Source organism: Nylanderia fulva, unplaced genomic scaffold (assembly GCF_048542155.1).
Source record: "Nylanderia fulva isolate GAGA-0341 unplaced genomic scaffold, ASM4854215v1 Scaffold25, whole genome shotgun sequence".
Taxonomy (NCBI): domain Eukaryota; kingdom Metazoa; phylum Arthropoda; class Insecta; order Hymenoptera; family Formicidae; genus Nylanderia; species Nylanderia fulva.
Window position 1 is genome coordinate 2319136 of NW_028190314.1, and position 19202 is coordinate 2338337.

The following is a 19202-nucleotide window of genomic DNA, read 5'->3' on the forward strand; positions in this document are numbered from 1 at the left end:
AAAGTTTTCTCTCCTATTTTTATATTATATTATATTTCTCTCTTATATTATTATATCTTTTTTAAGGATGTAGCCAACAGCAAAAATAATGTTAAAACTTCTCATATGTTTAGATAAAGAGATTGTGAACAAAATTATAAGCTTGCATAATTTTTTGAAAATATACAAACACAAAATTCTAATTGATAAATAAAAACAAATCTGCTTAGAAATTTTAAAAGTTACCGTGCTATCAATAGCTACACCTTCGTACAAATCTTCATTTTGAAATCCCACATTTATTTCCTTTGTCTCATCATTTCTCGGTGAATATTTATGCTCGAAATCAATTTCATTTTGAGGTCGATTTCCGTATTTTGATTCATTTTTAACATGTCCACGATTTTTATCGAAAAATGTCAAATCTCTGTATTCAATAGGAGGTTTTAGATTTTCTCGTTGCTCCGATTTATCAAATTCCAAGGTACGTTGCTGCTCAGGAATTTTTGCAGAAATTTGCTCAGGATTTTGCTTAGAACCGTAATATTCACCATCAATATGTGTTCGTTGTTCAATTTCGCTGCTCTGAGCTTTTCGCCATGGACTCCAATTCTTCGTGTCAGATGTAATGTTGTCCCGTGATTGTTGTTGCCATTTTAGAGAATGAGATTCTATTTGAATGCGCGATTGATTATCAGTCGAATGCCAAGGAAGAACTGATTCACGACGCTCTGGTGGTTTTGTGGTTGTCGCTCTTGGATCATAGATCTGCGATAGCAGAAATCGACCAAAGAAAATCAATCATAGTCTCAACTTTTATTGCCAAAATTTATAAAGATACACAAAAGTTTAGATATATAAAATTTATTATAGTTTATTATAAAGTTCATTCAAGGCTAAATGAAGTCATTATACATTTATTGTTAGTATGATTACATACAAATGAGTAAATAAAATATCTATATATATAAGCACCGTCTGTCTGTATGTATGTACGCGAACTACTTCCGCATTTGTGGACCGATATTCGTGAAACTGGTACCAAAATGTTGCAAATTTTTTGGGGGTGGCTGCTGTGGGGTTTTTTTTTTAATTTTGTAATTTTTTTTTTTTTTCTACAGAGGAGGGTATGTTTAATCTTTTTTTGCAATATTTCTGAACACATGGTATCAAAATGTTGCAAATTTTTTTGGAGATAACGACGATGCGGTTTTTTTAAGTGTTACACCCCCACCCACGCACCCACCCACGCATCCACCCACGCGCATGCGCATTTATGGACCAATTTTCACGAAATTAGTACCAAAATGTTGCAAATTTTTTTGAGAAAACTACTGGTTTATTTTTTTAAGTTTACCCCTCCACCCACGCACCCACCCACGCAATCGTATATTTATGAACCGATTTTTTTTAAATTGGTACCTCTTCCGGCTCTTGCCCATCGAGCTTTCTGTTTTACTGCAAAAAATGATTATATTACATAATATTTATTTATAATATTATATTATTATATATAATATTGAGGAGGGAGAGGCAGAGAGAGAGAGAGAGAAAGAGAGAGAGGGATTAATTTAATCTATATATATAAGCACCGTCCGTCTGTCTGTCTGTCTGTCTGTGCCCGAACTACTTCCGCATTTGTGGACCGATTGTCTCGAAATTGGTACCAAAATGTTGCAAATTTTTCGGGGGTGGCTGCTGTGGGTTTTTTTTTTAATTTTTTTATTTTTATTTTTTTTCTTCAGAGGAGGGTATGTTTTTGCGAAAAAATTTTTTTTTTGCAATATTTCTGAACACATGGTATCAAAATGTTGCAAAATTTTTGGAGATAGCGACGATGCGGTTTTTTTAAGTGTAACACCTCCACCCACGCATCCACCCACGCATCCACCCACACGCATGCGCATTTATGGACCAATTTTCACGAAATTAGTACCAAAATGTTGCAAATTTTTCTGAGGAAACTGGTGCTTTATTTTTTTAAGTTTACGCCTCCACCCACGCAATCATCCACGCGCGTGCGCATTTATGGACCAATATTTTTACGAAATTGGTACAAAAATGTTGCAAATTTTTTGGAGATGGCGACGATGCGGTTTTTTCAAGTGTTACACCTCCACCCACGCACCCACCCACGCGCATGCGCATTTATAACCAATTTTCACGAAATTAGTACCAAAATGTTGCAAATTTTTCTGACAAAGCTGGTGTTTTATTTTTTTAAGTTTACGCCTCCACCCACGCACCCACCCACGCAATCGTATATTTATAAACCGATTTTTTTAAAATTGGTACCAAAATGTTGCAAATTTTTTGAAGATGGCGACGATGTGATTTTTTCAATTGTTACACCTCCACCCACGCATTCATCCACGCGCGTGCGCATTTATGGACCAATATTTTTACGAAATTGGTACAAAAATGTTGCAAATTTTTTTGAGAAAGCTGCTGTGTGGTTTTTTAAAGTTTTATCCCACCCACGCATTCACCCACGCATTCAAACATTTATTCACAGACTTTTTCGAAATTTGTACTCAAATTTTGTTGGGGATGGCTACTATGATTTTAACAAATTTTTATCATCCTATTCATCCACCTACGCACCCATGCACCCATGTGCATACGCATTTATTGACTTGGTCACACCAATAAGTAATTTTAAATAAATTTGTGTACATGTTTGTGATTGCAAAAATTTGCAACATTTTGGTACTAATTTCGTGAAAATTGCATACAAATTAAAGGTTTATTTACACGAATTGCACACATAATCACAAATACGTACACAAATTTTTTAAAAATTACTTCTTGGTGTGACCAAGTCAATAAATGCGTATGCAAATGGGTGCATGGGTGTGTGGGTGGATGAATAGGATGATAAAAATTTGTTAAAATCATAGTAGCCATCTCCAACAAAATTTAACTACAAATTTCAAAAAAGTATGTGAATAAATGTGTGACTGCGTGGATGCATGCGTGGGTGGGATAAAACTTAAAAAAACCACACAGCAGCTTTCTCAGAAAAATTTGCAACATTTTGGTACTAATTTCGTGAAAATTGGTCCATAAATGCGCATGCGTGTGGGTGGAGGTGTAACACTTGAAAAAACCACATCGTCGCCAAAAATTTGCAACATTTTGGTACCAATTTTTTAAAAAATCCGTTCATAAATATGCGATTGTGTGGGTGGATGCGTAGGTAAAAGCGTAAACTTAAAAAACCCCACACACATACACACAGAGAGAGAGAGAGAGAGAGAGAGAGAGAGAGAGAGAGAGCGTGTGTCTTAAAGAAAGAGGGAGGGAGAGAGATAAGGAGAGAGAGAGCATGTGTCTTAAAGAGAGAGAGAGGGAGCGCGTGTGTTTTAGAGTGAGAGAGAAAGAAAGCGTGTCTGAAAAAAAGAAAATAAAATAGCTGGGAGAAAGAAATAGATAACATAGTAGTCATCCAAAAAAAAATTTAAACATTTATTTTGGTATAAATTTCGTGAAAGTCGAACAACAAATGTGGAAGTAGTTCGCGGTAATACAAAAAAAGAATTAATTTTTTGTGTTAAAACGGATTTAATATAGACTATATGAGGACCGCGCAAAGCGCGGTCCGAATAGAAAGGCTGGCTTTGAGGACCGCGCGAAGCGCGGTCCGAAAAGCTAGTCTATATATATAAGCACCGTCCGTCTCTCTGTCTGTCTGTCTGTACCCGAACTACTTCCGCATTTGTGGACCGATTGTCTCGAAATTGGTACCAACATGTTGCAAATTTTTCGGGGGTGGCTGCTGTGGGTTTTTTTTTTTAATTTTTTTATTTTCATTTTTTTTTTTTAGAGGAGGGTACGTTTTTGCGAAAAAAATTTTTTTTTGCAATATTTCTGAACACATGGTATCAAAATGTTGCAAAATTTTTGGAGATAGCGACGATGCGGTTTTTTTAAGTGTAACACTTCCACCCACGCATCCACCCACGCATCCACCCACACGCATGCGCATTTATGGACCAATTTTCACGAAATTAGTACCAAAATGTTGCAAATTTTTCTGAGGAAACTGCTGTGTGGGTTTTTTAAGTTTACGCCTCCACCCACGCACCCACCCGCGCAATCGCATACTTATGAACCGATTTTTTTTAAATCGGTACCAAATTGTTGCAAATTTTTTGGAGATGGAGACGATGCGGTTTTTTTCAAGTGTTACACCTCCACCCACGCACCCACCCACGCGCATGCGCATTTATGGACCAATTTTCACGAAATTGGTACAAAAATGTTGCAAATTTTTCTGAGAAAGCTGCTGTGTGGGTTTTTTAGGTTTACGCCCCCACCCACGCATCCACCCACGCAATCGCATATTTATGAACGGATTTTTGTAAAAATTGGTAACAAAATGTTGCAAATTTTTTGGAGATGGCGACGATGTGGTTTTTTCAAGTGTTACACCTCCACCCACGCATTCACCCACACGCATGCGCATTTATGGACCAATTTTCACGAAATTGGTACAAAAATGTTGCAAATTTTTTTGAGAAAGCTGCTGTGTGGTTCTTTTAAGTTTTATCCCACCCATGCATCCACCCACGCATTCAAACATTTATTCACAGACTTTTTCGAAATTTGTACTCAAATTTTGTCCGGGATGGCTACTATATGATTTTAACAAATTTTTATCACTTTATTTATCCACCCACGCACCCACCCACGTATCCACGCACCCATGTGCATACGCATTTATTGACTTGGTCACACCAAGAAGTAATTTTTAAAAAATTTGTGTACGTGTTTGTGATTAAAGTGAAAAATGTTTTACAAAAAATGTAATATACAGGGAAATTTTGTAAATTGAAGAATTATGACATTGTATGAGAGCTAATAATAGCGGGTTAGCGGTGGGTACATTAGAAATTAAAAAAATTGAGTAAAATGTAAAAAAGGATATAATAATTAAGTAATAAAAAAAATATTTAAAGTATATATTAACTAAAATAATGTTTTATATTTAAAAAATATGAAATTGTGTAGAAATTAAAATAAACAAGAAAATAAAAATAAAAATATATAATAAATATTTAAATATATGCAAAACGCGGTGTAAAATAAAATATCTGGGAGAAAGAAATAGATAACATAGTAGTCATCCAAAAAAAATTTAAACATTTATTTTGATATAAATTTCGTGAAAGTCGGACAACAAATGTGGAAGTAGTTCGCGGTAATACAAAAAAAGAATTAATTTTTTGTGTTAAAACGGATTTAATATAGGCTATATGAGGACCGCGCAAAGCGCGGTCCGAATAGAAAGGCTTTTCGGACCGCGCTTCGCGCGGTCCGAAAAGCTAGTATTTAATAATTATTTATTAATATAATAGTGCATGCTTGTTTCGTTTTATCTAACTAAAAATTAAGATATAAACAAATTATATGATAATAGTATGTTTAAATCGATATCTCATTTGAAAGCATAATAGTTAAACTGAAATCATTGTACATTGCGTGAACGTCTTCAAAAATACATTATATTATAAAAAAGTTATACCCATATAAATTTAAATAACAATAAATAATAATCCTTAAGGTTGCCAGTAATAATTAATAAAAAACCACTCCTCAATGTTTAAAGTCGACCAGACTGGCAATAATTTATTATAAATAATTATTTGAAATACAACAACGTTTCGGCTGTCATGGCAGCCCTTTTTAAGTACATCTATAAAAAGTTTAATCAAAATAATTATAATTTAATACACTTATTCGCAACAATTAATTATACATTTAAATACAAAAATGTGTTACATACCAAATTTAAAACAATAAATCAACTTCTATGCAAACTACCGACAATGTTAACGCTTGTTTTGATGAACAATGTAAGACTGACAGAAGTAAGCACATATTAAATAGATGTTAACTGTTCACAAGAATCTTAGTCACTAAGCGTTAAGAAGATAGAGACGAAACTAAATGTGTCTTTCGTAATTTAAATCGTCATAATAAAGTCAAATAAATAAAAATAAATAAATAGGTGGATATAAAAATAAAAATAAAATTAAAAGTAAAAATAAATATAAAACGACTTAAATAACGTCAAGAACACGATCATAAATCCCACTGAAATTCTCCGTATCTTTCTGTAAATTAATACTTTTTCCTTGTTTTTTTATGTAAAACATTTCTGCAATTTCTCTTTTTCTTGTCTGTTTTTCCTCATGCAGAATCACCGGAGAATCCCAACGGAATTTAGAAACGCGCATTAAAGAACATAGAAATAACATAAAAAAAAGACAAGACATTGCATTCTGTCATTAGTTTACATCGGACTTGCAACGATCATGAGTTCCGTTGGGATTCTCCGGTGATTCTGCATGAGGAAAAACAGACAAGAAAAAGAGAAATTGCAGAAATGTTTTACATAAAAAAACAAGGAAAAAGTATTAATTTACAGAAAGATACGGAGAATTTCAGTGGGATTTATGATCGTGTTCTTGACGTTATTTAAGTCGTTTTATATTTATTTTTACTTTTAATTTTATTTTTATATCCACCAATTTATTTATTTTTATTTATTTGACTTTATTATGACGATTTAAATTACGAAAGACACATTTAGTTTCGTCTCTATCTTCTTAACGCTTAGTGACTAAGATTCTTGTGAACAGTTAACATCTATTTAATATGTGCTTACTTCTGTCAGTCTTACATTGTTCATCAAAACAAGCGTTAACATTGTCGGTAGTTTGCATAGAAGTTGATTTATTGTTTTAAATTTGGTATGTAACACATTTTTGTATTTAAATGTATAATTAATTGTTGCGAATAAGTGTATTAAATTATAATTATTTTGATTGAACTTTTTATAGATGTACTTGAAAAGGGCTGCCATGACAGCCGAAACGTTGTTGTATTTCAAATAATTATTTATATTAAATAACAATAATAACGAATTAAATAATTATACAGAATATTTCAGAAACAGGTTGTTAAACTTTTAGAGTATATTCTACTCACTGTAACAATTAAAAAAAAATTATATGAACATAATCTAGAAATATATTTTATGTTATTATATTTTAAATTATGTGAATATAATCTAGAAACTTTATTCCTAATTATATGAATACTTTTTATTTACAATAAAAAACTTTAATAAAAACATTTTATTAAAAAGATTCCTTCCGCATCAATTTGTACCTCGCATCGATATCTCATTCATTGTCAAAGATATTTAAAATTTCTCGTAATATTTTGTATTTTATCGTACGAAGAAGTAATACGTTTTCGCAGTAGTTCCACAGTAGCATCATTAGAAGTATTATATAAACGAGTGTTAAGATGTTTCCATAAATGGATGACTCACCCGATAACAAATATTATTATTGTTTACTTGAAATAGAAGGAGATTAGGACAATCCATAAGAAATCGATGCGACGCATTTTTTTTCTCTCGAAAATAAAAAGTGATTATAATTTGGAATAATAGGACATATATGTTTATATGATTTCTTTTTATCTTTACATACGATTATATATATTATACGATTTTATTTTTACATACGATAACGTGCTTTTAAAGTTTGGTCACATATTTTTGAAACATCTGTATTGCACTATAGCACTGTGATATGTGTAATAAGTATACAAATTAAGAACGATATATTCATAACACATGTTCAATCTCAATCAAATAAATTACACGTTTTTAACTTGCAAATTTGCATTACAGTTGAAACATATATCTTTATATAATACGCCATCAACCAACATAAGTAAAATGTTTTTAAACTGGACTCGTTAATATTATATTATGTACTATTTCTCGGTAAAAATTAAGCATGTGTATGCCTTAATTTTTATTAAAAAATCCATCAATTTAAAAGTAATAAAAATCTTCTCGCTAATAATTTAGAAAAAATAATAAAACTAGCACAAATTTTTGCACTGCGAATTTATATTCGGTTATAATAACATTATTATTTTTCAAAACATCGAACGTTTTCGCCTTATAATCCAAGTTTGATCAATCTTATTCACATTCAATATTATGTTTTTAAATAATTTTGAGTACAAAAGATGGAAATTAAAACAATTCTATGTGACACTAAGAGCCACGACTATTACATACCGCGGTCGAAAAAACTGATAAACAGATGAGGCAGAACGCCACGAAATAACGTTTCAAACACATCATTTTCGATGCTTCCACGATACACCGAGCATTGTGCTATACTGATCTTCGGCTCCTCGTAAAATCGTAGTCCTATTACCAATCGACGCCATTTTACTCAGTAGCAGATAGCAGATAGAAAACAAATACTCGGATTCATGGAAACCAGACGGGTTATCAGTTAAAGAGGTCGAGGTTCAGTTTAGTTCGGCGAGTGTAACAGAGAAGAATGAAAAAGATATAGCTAATAAGGAATGGTGAGACAGGGAACGAAAGAATACTCGGGAGTTTAATCTGTTCACGCACGCGTAAAATAAAAAAAAAATGCCGACATGTGCATATGAGTCGACGCAATAAACGAACGACTGCAAACAGAGCTATTTGCCAATCGACGGTGCGAGAGCAAACTTCTGACGCTCGTTGATGATTATTACAAGCTGGTCTTATAAAGGGACCGACACACAAATGAACGAGATATATGCCATTTTATATACGGCGTTTTATTGAGCTTCTGCGGGAATATCATCATATACGAGAGGTAAAGAGGGATGCTTTTATGATACGTTCGCGATCTTGGTGTCGCGATCTATAGTTTTCGCGAAAGTTCGCAGTTGATGGTTGCGCGATGTCGATGGGTGCAAGTAGAAGTAGCCGGGTCAAAAACATAGGTAGGATCGCATGTATGCAGTATGCATTTGCCGTCATTGCACATCATGTACTTGCTGCAATCCTCTGGGTACGCCATTACCGTGTAAGACTTGCCATCCTGGCAAATAAAATATTTTAGTATACAATAATTTTTAATGTAAAATAATGTGTAAAATATAAGTAAAAGTATTAAATTTAGATTAGAAGAAGAACATTCGATATATTAATAACGTTTCTTAAACAAAAATATTTTTACATTTTATACTTGTTTTATTACATTATTATTTCTTTATTACATTATTTATACTTTATACTTTATACTTTATTTTATTGCTTCTTTTTTAATTTTATATTAATTTTTTAATATCAACTTTATTTCAAGTTAATCTGACAGTTTTCTATATAAAACGCATTGTAATAAATCTGATAATATATATTCATTAAAACATCATACTGCACTATAATGCATCTTTTTCTGTACACTTAGCAGAAATAAATGTTTTGGCGAAATATTAAGACATTAAAAGATATATAATGTGTTTTGAAAGTTATAAATATTTTCCTTCTTTTTTTTTATGTAATTAAATCTTCTTTTAACATATTAAAGCAAATGTCATTTTTAAAATCGCGACACTTCGAAGAAAGACATTTTAATTAATTTCACACTTACTACTCTTATTCTCTTGACAGCAAAAATCAAGTGACAGCAGCACACCAGAAACAATAGAGTTAGCAATCGAGACGACATCTTTCCACACAAGACAGAACACTTTTCTGGAAAGCTATTCAGCCACAAATACACGAATGTGATCGGAAAATTGTGATATTTATTGCAGATCGCGTTGTGCAATCTGGTGGGAATTTTAGACTAATAACAGAGATGATCGTCACAGCGGAAATTAACGCGGAAAAAACACAAGTTTGCAGGATGAGTTTATCTGAAGCTGTGAAAAATCGGTTATCTGCTCAATGCGTAAACGAAGGTCGTGTCCACACTGTCGTGATACTTTTCTCGCATCCACTCTCCGGACCCACTATTTAATCGTCGTCTATTGCTGCTCGTTATTTCATGTAGTGCACATGCGTTATTATATGATGTATAGTTGCTCTCTCGATTCTCGAGAGATTATTCTTCTATATTAATTTCTCGTCTATTACCACTTTATATGCGAAAATAATTTGTAATAATTTCATTTATTTTTTACTTGTATGTACAATTTAGTTTTTTATTTAAAATTGCGACGGAGAAATGATTGTTGATAGCGATGAGAGACAATGACATATATGAACAATTCAATGATTAATACGACATAATACAAACTAATGTCACAACTTTATTTGCGCAATACTATAATAAACATGTCCATACATTCAAATAGAACTGAAGTATTGCAAAATTATTCTGCATCTTACAGTTTTAGCTTTTAACGAAGTTGTAGATCAAAGTTTTCACCCACGATTACTACATCCTGATCGGTCTCTCAAAGGATAATCACAAGTATTTATAGCTGGATTGAATTCTGTTCCTATGCCGCAACTCATGACAAAGCAACCGCTTACATCGCATTGTTGATACTTGGTGCAGTCGCCCGGATAGGGCAATACATGTGCCTAAGTGAATAAATTATTCGATTAGCTCCCAGCAACGGCAAAGAGGAGAGAATAAAGGCTGTATGAATAAAGTAAGAATTTCCTTTAGCAAAAACCATAAAAGCTATGAAAAGAAAGACTAAATAATGAAAAATGCATTTTTTATCTAAAGCAAATCCTTTAATAAGATCATAGTCACAATATGTTCAACAAATATTTATTTTTAATATTTATTTTTTAATCAGTAGTACACAAAATTCAAAGTACAATATTTCACAATTTTATACATAATTATATATATATATATATATATATATATATATATATATATATATAAGGGGAAATTAATATCGATGTGTGAAAATTAATCAATAGTCATATAAAAGAGAAAATGCTCTTATAGGGGAAATACAAATATTTCTTCTTGGATGTTTTCCGAGTAAACATTTATCTTATCAAATAATGACAAATATCAATAATCATACAAATATTATATATATATATATATATAATATTTGTATGATTATTAATATTTGTCATTATTTGATAACGATGGTAAAAAAGATAAATGTTTACTCGGAAAACATCCAAGAAGAAATATTTGTATTTCCCCTAAGAGCATTTTCTCTTTTATATGACTATTGATTAATTTTCACACATCGATATTAATTTCCCCTTTCTATTTACTAGCGTGATCAGCGTTCACGAACTACTTACGTGTGATTCTGGCATTACATACGGCGCGGCGCGCACTAATAAACATAATAAAACTAAAACACAAAATTTCATCTTGAGAATACTTCTTTGATCGTGCCGTTCAACTAAACGCAATTGCCTTGGATTACCAAGAAATTGATCTTATATATATAATCTTCGATAGACACGATTAAGGAAGTGTTTCGTTAATATCATAAATTGCATTTTTTTTATCACGCTTCTTGTATTTTCGTTATCTTTAGTTCATGCAAAAGGCTAAAGGTGATGTAAATCTTTCGTTTGAAGCGCATCAGCAACAATATCTAAAGCGGCAAAATGCATATGTGTATATATATACGTAAATTATATATCAAGAATTGCAATAACATCTTATTAGTTGCTTTATATCATTACGAAAACTACATGGATATTTATAGAGCATTGCACAAAATGTTAAAAGTTGTACGATATATAAATGTATGTTTCTTACATTTATATCTACATTTACAAATACGTAAATAAAGATAGTAAAAAAGTACAAAGATAAAAGCCGATGTGATCATGAAAAGATCATTAATAAATATTTTTTTGAAGAACATAATTGACGAAGATAATTGTTAAAATATATTTAATAAGTATAATTAAGACAGTTTAATATATTTATTTGTATCTCTTTATCTATAAATATAAAATACATTATATATGTATAACATTGTATTACATATATACAGTATTTCAAAAGGAATAGTCAGCATTCTAGATCATAATTGTACACATTATTTTAAACATAAAAGTTTATATAAATGTGCGATTTATTCTGAACGAAGAACCAAATTCTATGAAACAATTACATGAAATTTTAAGCTTTCCAGCGAGAAATGATGGTCAAATCGATGTCGATTCAATTAATTAATAATAGTTTTGACCGCTTTAAATGACTGAAACTAATTAAAAAATAAAAGAGCGGGTCTCAAAATATGGGAATACGTCTGTGAATTGGTCTTCAGTTTGATAATAAAAAAAATATTTAAAAATTACGTGTTCTGACCTAACGTTACTGTATATATGTCTATTAAATGATACTCAGTTTGATATTAAAAAATGTCGAAAAATCACGTGTCAACATAATGATACGTATATTGGGACCTAAAATTTGGAAAAAGTTAATTATTGCTTTAAATGACTGATATTAATTAAAAAATGAAAAAGTGTTCAAAATATAGGAATACGTCTGTGTAATGATCCTTAGTTTGATGATAAAAATATTTAAAAATCGTATGTCCTGACCTAACGTTACTGTATATATCAGAGACTTTAAAATTTGGGAAAAAATACGAAGCGCAACGAAAGAATCAATCGGTATCGCGGAAAAGAGGCAACAATATACTTCGAGACTTTCGAGAGTCCTTCGATACATGCGAGTGCACCGCGATACATTCGATAATCGACTTCACATGCCTTTTTTTATAGGGAGGGAATAAATAGGTGTATACAAGAAAAAAAATTAAGAAGAAAATTATATCATAAAATTCGTAATTTATTTGTACAAGTGGTTATACAAGTTAGAAAACATAATAAAATAATTTTATGTTTTCGGCGAAACTTTTCTTTCAAAGTGACATCTAGATATTATCCTTTCACGTAGTAACCAGTATGGATTCGGTGATTCGGAAGTAGTTCTCGGCACTCGTGCAAAGCGACGTAATTTTGGAGATAATAGAACTAGATTTTGAAAAAGACCAAATGCACTGCTAGTTGCCCAGTACAAGCTCACGCACTATAAAAAAAGCATTTAGAAACCCACTTTATTTACAATATAATTAAATTATTTTGATAACAAAATTTTGTGTGTAACTTACCGATGGTACATACATAGCAATAGGGATCATACCTATTGCAGTAATTCTGAAGAAATAAGTTAAATATTTCTTCCATTTTGTTAACTCTTTTACCCTATTCATATAAGTTATCTGCAAAATTACATTAAAATTATAAAAATTAAATGTTATAATAGTTGGTTTAAAAAATTTTTTTTCATAATATCCTAGTCAATTATTAGAAAAACTTACTTCTATAATAGCTAAATTAAATAATCCCATTGCTACAGGAAGTACAAAAGGATCTGCTACAGTTAAGTTTGTAAGCCAAAGAAATCCATCAGTTATAAATTGCTGATAAATGGTATAAGCATCTAATTGGAAAAATATATAAGAAATATATTAATTTTCCTGTTTTATCTTAATCCAAACATTGCCATACATACCAACATTTTGTTTAGGTAACATATAACATAAGTTTCTGATAGACATTGACAATGATATCCATAAAGGTATCTGTGCTAGTACCAATATACTAGCTTTAGCTGGGTGACAATTTTCACGAATAATTAATTTATTCCACTGCTTCTTCGCCTACAATATAAATGGCAAATATTTATTACATTAAATATAGTAATTAAATTTTATTACTATAATTAATTTGCAAACTTAAGACAAACAAAAATTAGACAAAAACATTACCTACAGAATGATTGTACAAACGCCTAGCATAATCTTTAGGCCAATTATACTTATGTATCCCATAATTTGTCTCTATTTTCAGTTCTTTAACAATTTCATCCATTTCATATTTGAGATTTTCCAATTTTGCAAAGATATATTGCTGAAATTGCACACATTCAGATGACAGATATATTACAGCTATAAAAAAATCTATATACTAATACATATCACACTAAATCTACCTGGTACAAAGCTAGTGGCAATGTTATCATTGTCCTCATCATAATAGTGGTAAGTACAATAACTGACCACCAAGGTAAACCTGTATAATCATGCATCCACAATAAGGAATCTTGTCCAATTTTAACAAGTGTACTTTCTGATAATGTTTTAAAGATTCCACTAAATTGCATTGGAACTTGAGTTTCAGCAACAGAATCAATGCTAGTACTTGAAAAACACCTAACATTGTTATAATACTGATTGTTATAAATTTTATGTCCCATTATATTCTCTTTCTTGTCATTATGCATATGAGAAATCATTTGTGGATAAGACACACAGGAAAAATTATTTTGTACTCTTGAACTGTATTGCCTAATCGTGACATTACTTAGAGATATTGGAGTAATGTTTGTACTAAGAGATGTACTGTAATTATTATGCCCAATATGAAGTAATGTCTTTGATGAAACATTAAAATAAGTGGCATTAATGCTGATTCGTATAAACCGATCCAAGAAGACATTTTGCAACTTCGTTAAATGCATGGTAAACATTAGTAGGAGGACCAACAGCTTAAAAAAAATCAAACACATGCATCAATAAGATGAATTCATTGTATACACTGCAGAATTTTATTTTTATGATTACTCGCACATTTACTGATAATTTAAAATATATATGCAACTCTATGCAAAACCTTTTTCACAAAATATTAAGACAGCGTTAAATTACGTATTGTAAAATCAAAGTGAGGTTATATTATACTCTGATATTAGCTGATACATGGACAGATACTGCCCTCTGTATTGATTTTTGAAATTACTTAGAATTATATAGTCAAAACGTTTTTAGTTACTACTGGTAAAATCTTTATTTAGTTTGTGTCCATACTATTTTCAAATTGTCTGTAAGTTTGTTTCATTCTCTTTCTTGCTCTACCATATATTATAAACTTTAATATATATTATTAAACTCTTTTTATGTATATATTCACGAGATATTATTGATAAACTATGTGGATATAAATAAAAAACATATAGCTTTATTTTTTTCAGATTTTTTATTTTAGCAAAATTTTAATTTATAATAATTTAATTAAATTTTATTTTAATTTGACTTAACAAATTAAACAAAAAAAAATAAATTAAATTTGACTAAACAAATTTCTCTTCCTTTCTTTTTATAATTTAAAAATTTTCAAATTCAAAAAATATCTCTTGCAACTTTTAAAAAATTTTATTATGTATAATAAAATAAATATGCATACTACCACTTTGTGTATTGATATTATAAAATATTATATTGCATGTATAATATAATCAATATAAATATTATATTGATAATATTATATTTTATACGTAATATAATATAATAATTACATGTATATATTTTTTCTATATTATATCTCTACAAAGAAAAAATTCTGTTATATATTTGGCCCCTTTTTTTTGTTTATTCATATAATAAATGAAATAAAATACTATCTTAAATCGAATTGGAGCCTTTTCAAAAATCGGAGACTACTTTTAACATATGGTTCTGCAACCAACTATTTTCCACATTTTCTTATTCGCTTTTCTGTTGAAAGAAAACGCGCAAAAGGAAAGGTAACAGGATATGCAACGATGGGGTTATAGAGAACCTGGAACGGAATTATCTTGCGGATTATGTCGGTCTGAACCTAAGATCCGAATACGACACTGCTAGGTGGAGGCATCCGTATCCGGGTTATTAAAAGCGGCTCGTCTGAACCCTTTGTAGAGTGTATTGTATTGGCGTTACACGCCAATACAATACAATAATGAGAATAATATACTCTATTTACAAATTAAAATATCGAATTTCAAAATATTCCGCGTACTATTTTATCAATATTAGCTCCGATCCAGCTTTTATGCGGCATAAAAAGAACGCCGTAAAGAGCTATTTTTCAATCTTTCGTGTGTGTATGTTCCTTTTCTTTTTTCTTCTTTCTTCTTTTTTAAGAAGTATGAATGCAAAGTGAAATATATTCGTACAGAAAAAAATACTCCATTTTTCTCACAAATTGCATAAAAAAGAATTGACTTAAAAAAGGCTATACCAAAAAACGGTAAAAAAGCACCAAAATTAACAGAATTAAACGCGCAAAAAATTGGGAATCAAGAGCTCCTGAATAACGGATTTTTACAATTTTACAATATATATCTGTCCGAATTTGGGAAAATATTATGCTCGACGGTGTCCGCGTCGTTTATTATTACAATTCTTTGCATAATGAGAAAAAAATCTCAACAAAGAAAGTAATACGGTTCTATTCCTTTTTGCCAACTGACCAAGTAAAAACCGACACTAACGAATTCTTTTCGCAATATTGAAACTCTTTTTAACGATATTCTATAAGATAATATAGGAAGCAAAGAATCTTCATTCGAAAAAGATCAGAGTTATTTGACAGCGCTAAGAAAGATCTAGTAAAATACTTTCTTCATTGTTTTTTCTCTTAGAGAGATAGAAGATATCTTTATTCTTATCTCAATTTTTTATATAAAAAAATGCATAATTTTTTTATATAAAGTACATATTGTAAAAGATGTGTCTTTTTTATGATGCAAGAATTCATCTTTTTATAACATACTTGTCAAAAATATGTCTCAAAAAAGTAAATTATTTATATTTTATTTTTCTTTTGTTTATATACTCTAACAAGATACTGTCTCATTGAATATAAAAAAATTTATATATAGAATTAATTCGACATTAATTGATTTTTCTCCTGTTTATATACTCTAACAAGATACTGTCTCATTGAATATAAAAAAATTTATATATAGAATTAATTCGACATTAATTAATTTTTCTCCTGTTTATATACTCTAACAAGATGCTGTCTCATTGAATATAAAAAAAATTATACATAGAATTAATTCGACATTAATTCATTTTTCTCCCGTTTATATACTCTAACAAGATACTGTCGCATTGAATATAAAAAAATTTATATATAGAATTAATTCGACATTAATTAATTTTTCTCCTGTTTATATACTCTAACAAGATGCTGGCTCATTGAATATAAAAATAATTGTATACATAGAATTAATTCGACATTAATTGATTTTTCTCCTGTTTATATACTCTAACAAGATACTGTCTCATTGAATATAAAAAAATTTATATATAGAATTAATTTGACATTAATTGATTTTTCTCCTGTTTATATATTCTAACAAGATACTGTCTCATTGAATATAAAAAAAAATTATACATAGAATTAATTCGACATTAATTGATTTTTCTCCTGTTTATATACTCTAACAAGATGCTGTCTCATTAAATATAAAAAAAATTGTATGCATAGAATTAATTCGACATTAATTGATTTTTCTCCTGTTTATATACTCTAACAAGATACTGTCTCATTAAATATAAAAAAAATTGTATACATAGAATTAATTCGACATTAATTGATTTTTCTCCTGTTTATATACTCTAACAAGATGCTGTCTCATTGAATATAAAAAAATTTATATATAGAATTAATTCGACATTAATTGATTTTTCTCCTGTTTATATACTCTAACAAAATGCTGTCTCATTAAATATAAAAAAAATTGTATACATAGAATTAATTCGACATTAATTCATTTTTCTCCCGTTTATATACTCTAACAAGATACTATCTTATTGAATATAAAAAAAATTATACATAGAATTAATTCGACATTAATTGATTTTTCTCCTGTTTATATACTCTAACAAGATACTGTCTCATTGAATATAAAAAAATTTATATATAGAATTAATTCGACATTAATTGATTTTTCTTCTGTTTATATATTCTAACAAGATACTTTCTCATTGAATATAAAAAAAAATTATACATAGAATTAATTCGACATTAATTGATTTTTCTCCTGTTTATATACTCTAACAAGATACTGTCTCATTGAATATAAAAAAATTTATATATAGAATTAATTTGACATTAATTGATTTTTCTCCTGTTTATATACTCTAACAAGATGCTGTCTCATTGAATATAAAAAAAATTATACATAGAATTAATTCGACATTAATTCATTTTTCTCCCGTTTATATACTCTAACAAGATACTGTCTCATTGAATATAAAAAAATTTATATATAGAATTAATTCGACATTAATTAATTTTTCTCCTGTTTATATACTCTAACAAGATGCTGGCTCATTGAATATAAAAAAAATTGTATACATAGAATTAATTCGACATTAATTGATTACAACTACAATTACGATTACAAGTATAATTTAGTCACGACGCTTTATTAACGCGGTAATAAGGCGTTACGAGATTATTTCGCGGAAGGTATATAAATAAACGAAGGCTGGAAAATACATACGTATTTTCGTGATCCACCAGTACCAGTCCGACGATACGACACAACCGTCGTTTCAGAAGGATACAATAAACGCGGACGAGAGCCAAGCACTCGTTACGAGCGGGCCCCGAAGGCTCTAATTAAAATAACAAACGGAAAATCCGCGAGAGTTTCCGCCGCACTTGCAGAAACTTTCCCCGCTCTCTCGTCTCGTAATACAACCACCCATTTCCATTTCCCGACACGCGCCCCTTCGCGAAGAGGACAGAAGAGATTATGCTTCGCATAAACGACAACTATGTATATATTCAGCTCTTCCGACGCGACTGTGTATAAATGTTTCCGTATTATATCACACTACACAGTCGAAAATGTTACTGCGCCGATAGGGATTAAACCGAGATTGAAAACTTTGTATATATTAATAGGAAAACGCGTACAAAAGAAACAAAATTAGAAAAATTGAAGTATAAAGAAAATTTAAATATTAAATTAAAATTACAATTTTAAAAAAATTTAATTATGTATAAACAATAAAATAAAACCTTTGTAAAATAATTAAGACTAATATAGAGATAAAAGTGCATTAAAAAAAAAAAAAAAAAATAAAGAACTCTAAACACAAAAGAAATTGCGACAAAAATAGGGGAATATATAAAGTGAGCTAATAACGTCACAATTATTAATGTGTGTGTTTAGATTAATTAATGCGCCCTTGATAATTTTAATTCATTAGCTAATTTTTTATATACACAAAGAGTTAAAGAAAAAAATGTTCCACGAAGCGGAGCGTATATACTTCATCGATAAAAGATAAAATAATTGGAAACAGAAAAGTGTGATAAAAAAAGTGGCAGAAACATAATTATATTACTAAAAATAAAAAATCGAAAGAAAAGTGTAATGTACAGAATCGGAAACGTAACAAACGTTTAATTGCGCAAGAACGAAAGAACAGGCAGAAGCAGGGCGCGAAGGAAAACATCGAAGGAAAAGGAGACGATAAGCAGAAAGAACAAAGGGGTCGAATACGCGCGGGGTGGGATAACCGCGATGAGGGGTAAGTGAGGA

At 30.1% G+C, this 19202-nt stretch overlaps 3 protein-coding genes across 10 annotated transcripts in view; all 3 read right to left on the bottom strand.

The window, feature by feature from the left end:
* Positions 1-10029, bottom strand: part of LOC114940706 (uncharacterized) — a 28942-nt gene extending 18913 nt beyond the window's left edge. For all 7 annotated transcript variants that reach the window (XM_029315437.2, XM_085483398.1, XM_085483394.1 and 4 more), the window contains exons 1-3: positions 9450-10029; positions 8090-8897; positions 226-747 (exon numbers count right to left, since the gene is read on the bottom strand). In XM_029315437.2, the coding sequence (XP_029171270.1) occupies positions 226-747; positions 8090-8155 (588 nt within the window). In that variant the 5' untranslated portion in view covers positions 8156-8897; positions 9450-10029. The remainder of the gene's footprint in view (positions 1-225; positions 748-8089; positions 8898-9449) is intronic.
* A 64-nt stretch (positions 10030-10093) lies between these two features.
* On the bottom strand, positions 10094-11217 carry LOC146722974 (uncharacterized). Its single transcript, XM_085483401.1, has 2 exons — positions 11087-11217; positions 10094-10390 (listed from the first exon to the last, which is right to left on the bottom strand). The coding sequence occupies exons 1-2, from the start codon at positions 11156-11158 to the stop codon at positions 10229-10231; spliced, it is 234 nt and encodes a 77-aa protein (XP_085339527.1). The 5' UTR covers positions 11159-11217; the 3' UTR covers positions 10094-10228.
* Positions 11218-12581: 1364 nt separating this feature from the next.
* Positions 12582-14580, bottom strand: LOC114940721 (cytochrome c oxidase assembly protein COX18, mitochondrial). 2 transcript variants are annotated; one of them, XM_029315465.2, is made up of 7 exons: positions 14489-14569; positions 13809-14363; positions 13589-13726; positions 13329-13476; positions 13135-13256; positions 12925-13035; positions 12582-12842 (listed from the first exon to the last, which is right to left on the bottom strand). In XM_029315465.2, exons 2-7 carry the CDS (start codon positions 14343-14345, stop codon positions 12651-12653), a joined length of 1248 nt encoding a protein of 415 aa, XP_029171298.1. In that variant the 5' UTR covers positions 14346-14363; positions 14489-14569; the 3' UTR covers positions 12582-12650. The 2 variants fall into 2 exon arrangements, with proteins under 2 accessions (XP_029171298.1, XP_029171297.1); XM_029315464.2 differs by having other exon boundaries at positions 13809-14580.
* Between the last annotated feature and the right edge of the window lie 4622 nt (positions 14581-19202).

Bases quoted from the DNA above. Each gene is read 5' to 3' on its own strand.
- LOC146722974 (XM_085483401.1), bottom strand. From the start codon at position 11,158: ATGAAATTTTGTGTTTTAGTTTTATTATGTTTATTAGTGCGCGCCGCG. The intron at 10,391-11,086 runs GTAAGTAGTTCG...TTATTCACTTAG, and splicing joins ATGTAATGCCAGAATCACAC to GCACATGTATTGCCCTATCC.
- LOC114940721 (XM_029315464.2), bottom strand. From the start codon at position 14,384: ATGTGTTTGATTTTTTTTAAGCTGTTGGTCCTCCTACTAATGTTTACC. The intron at 13,477-13,588 runs GTAGGTAATGTT...TTTATATTGTAG, and splicing joins GGCGTTTGTACAATCATTCT to GCGAAGAAGCAGTGGAATAA. The intron at 13,257-13,328 runs GTATGTATGGCA...TTTTCCAATTAG, and splicing joins GTTACCTAAACAAAATGTTG to ATGCTTATACCATTTATCAG.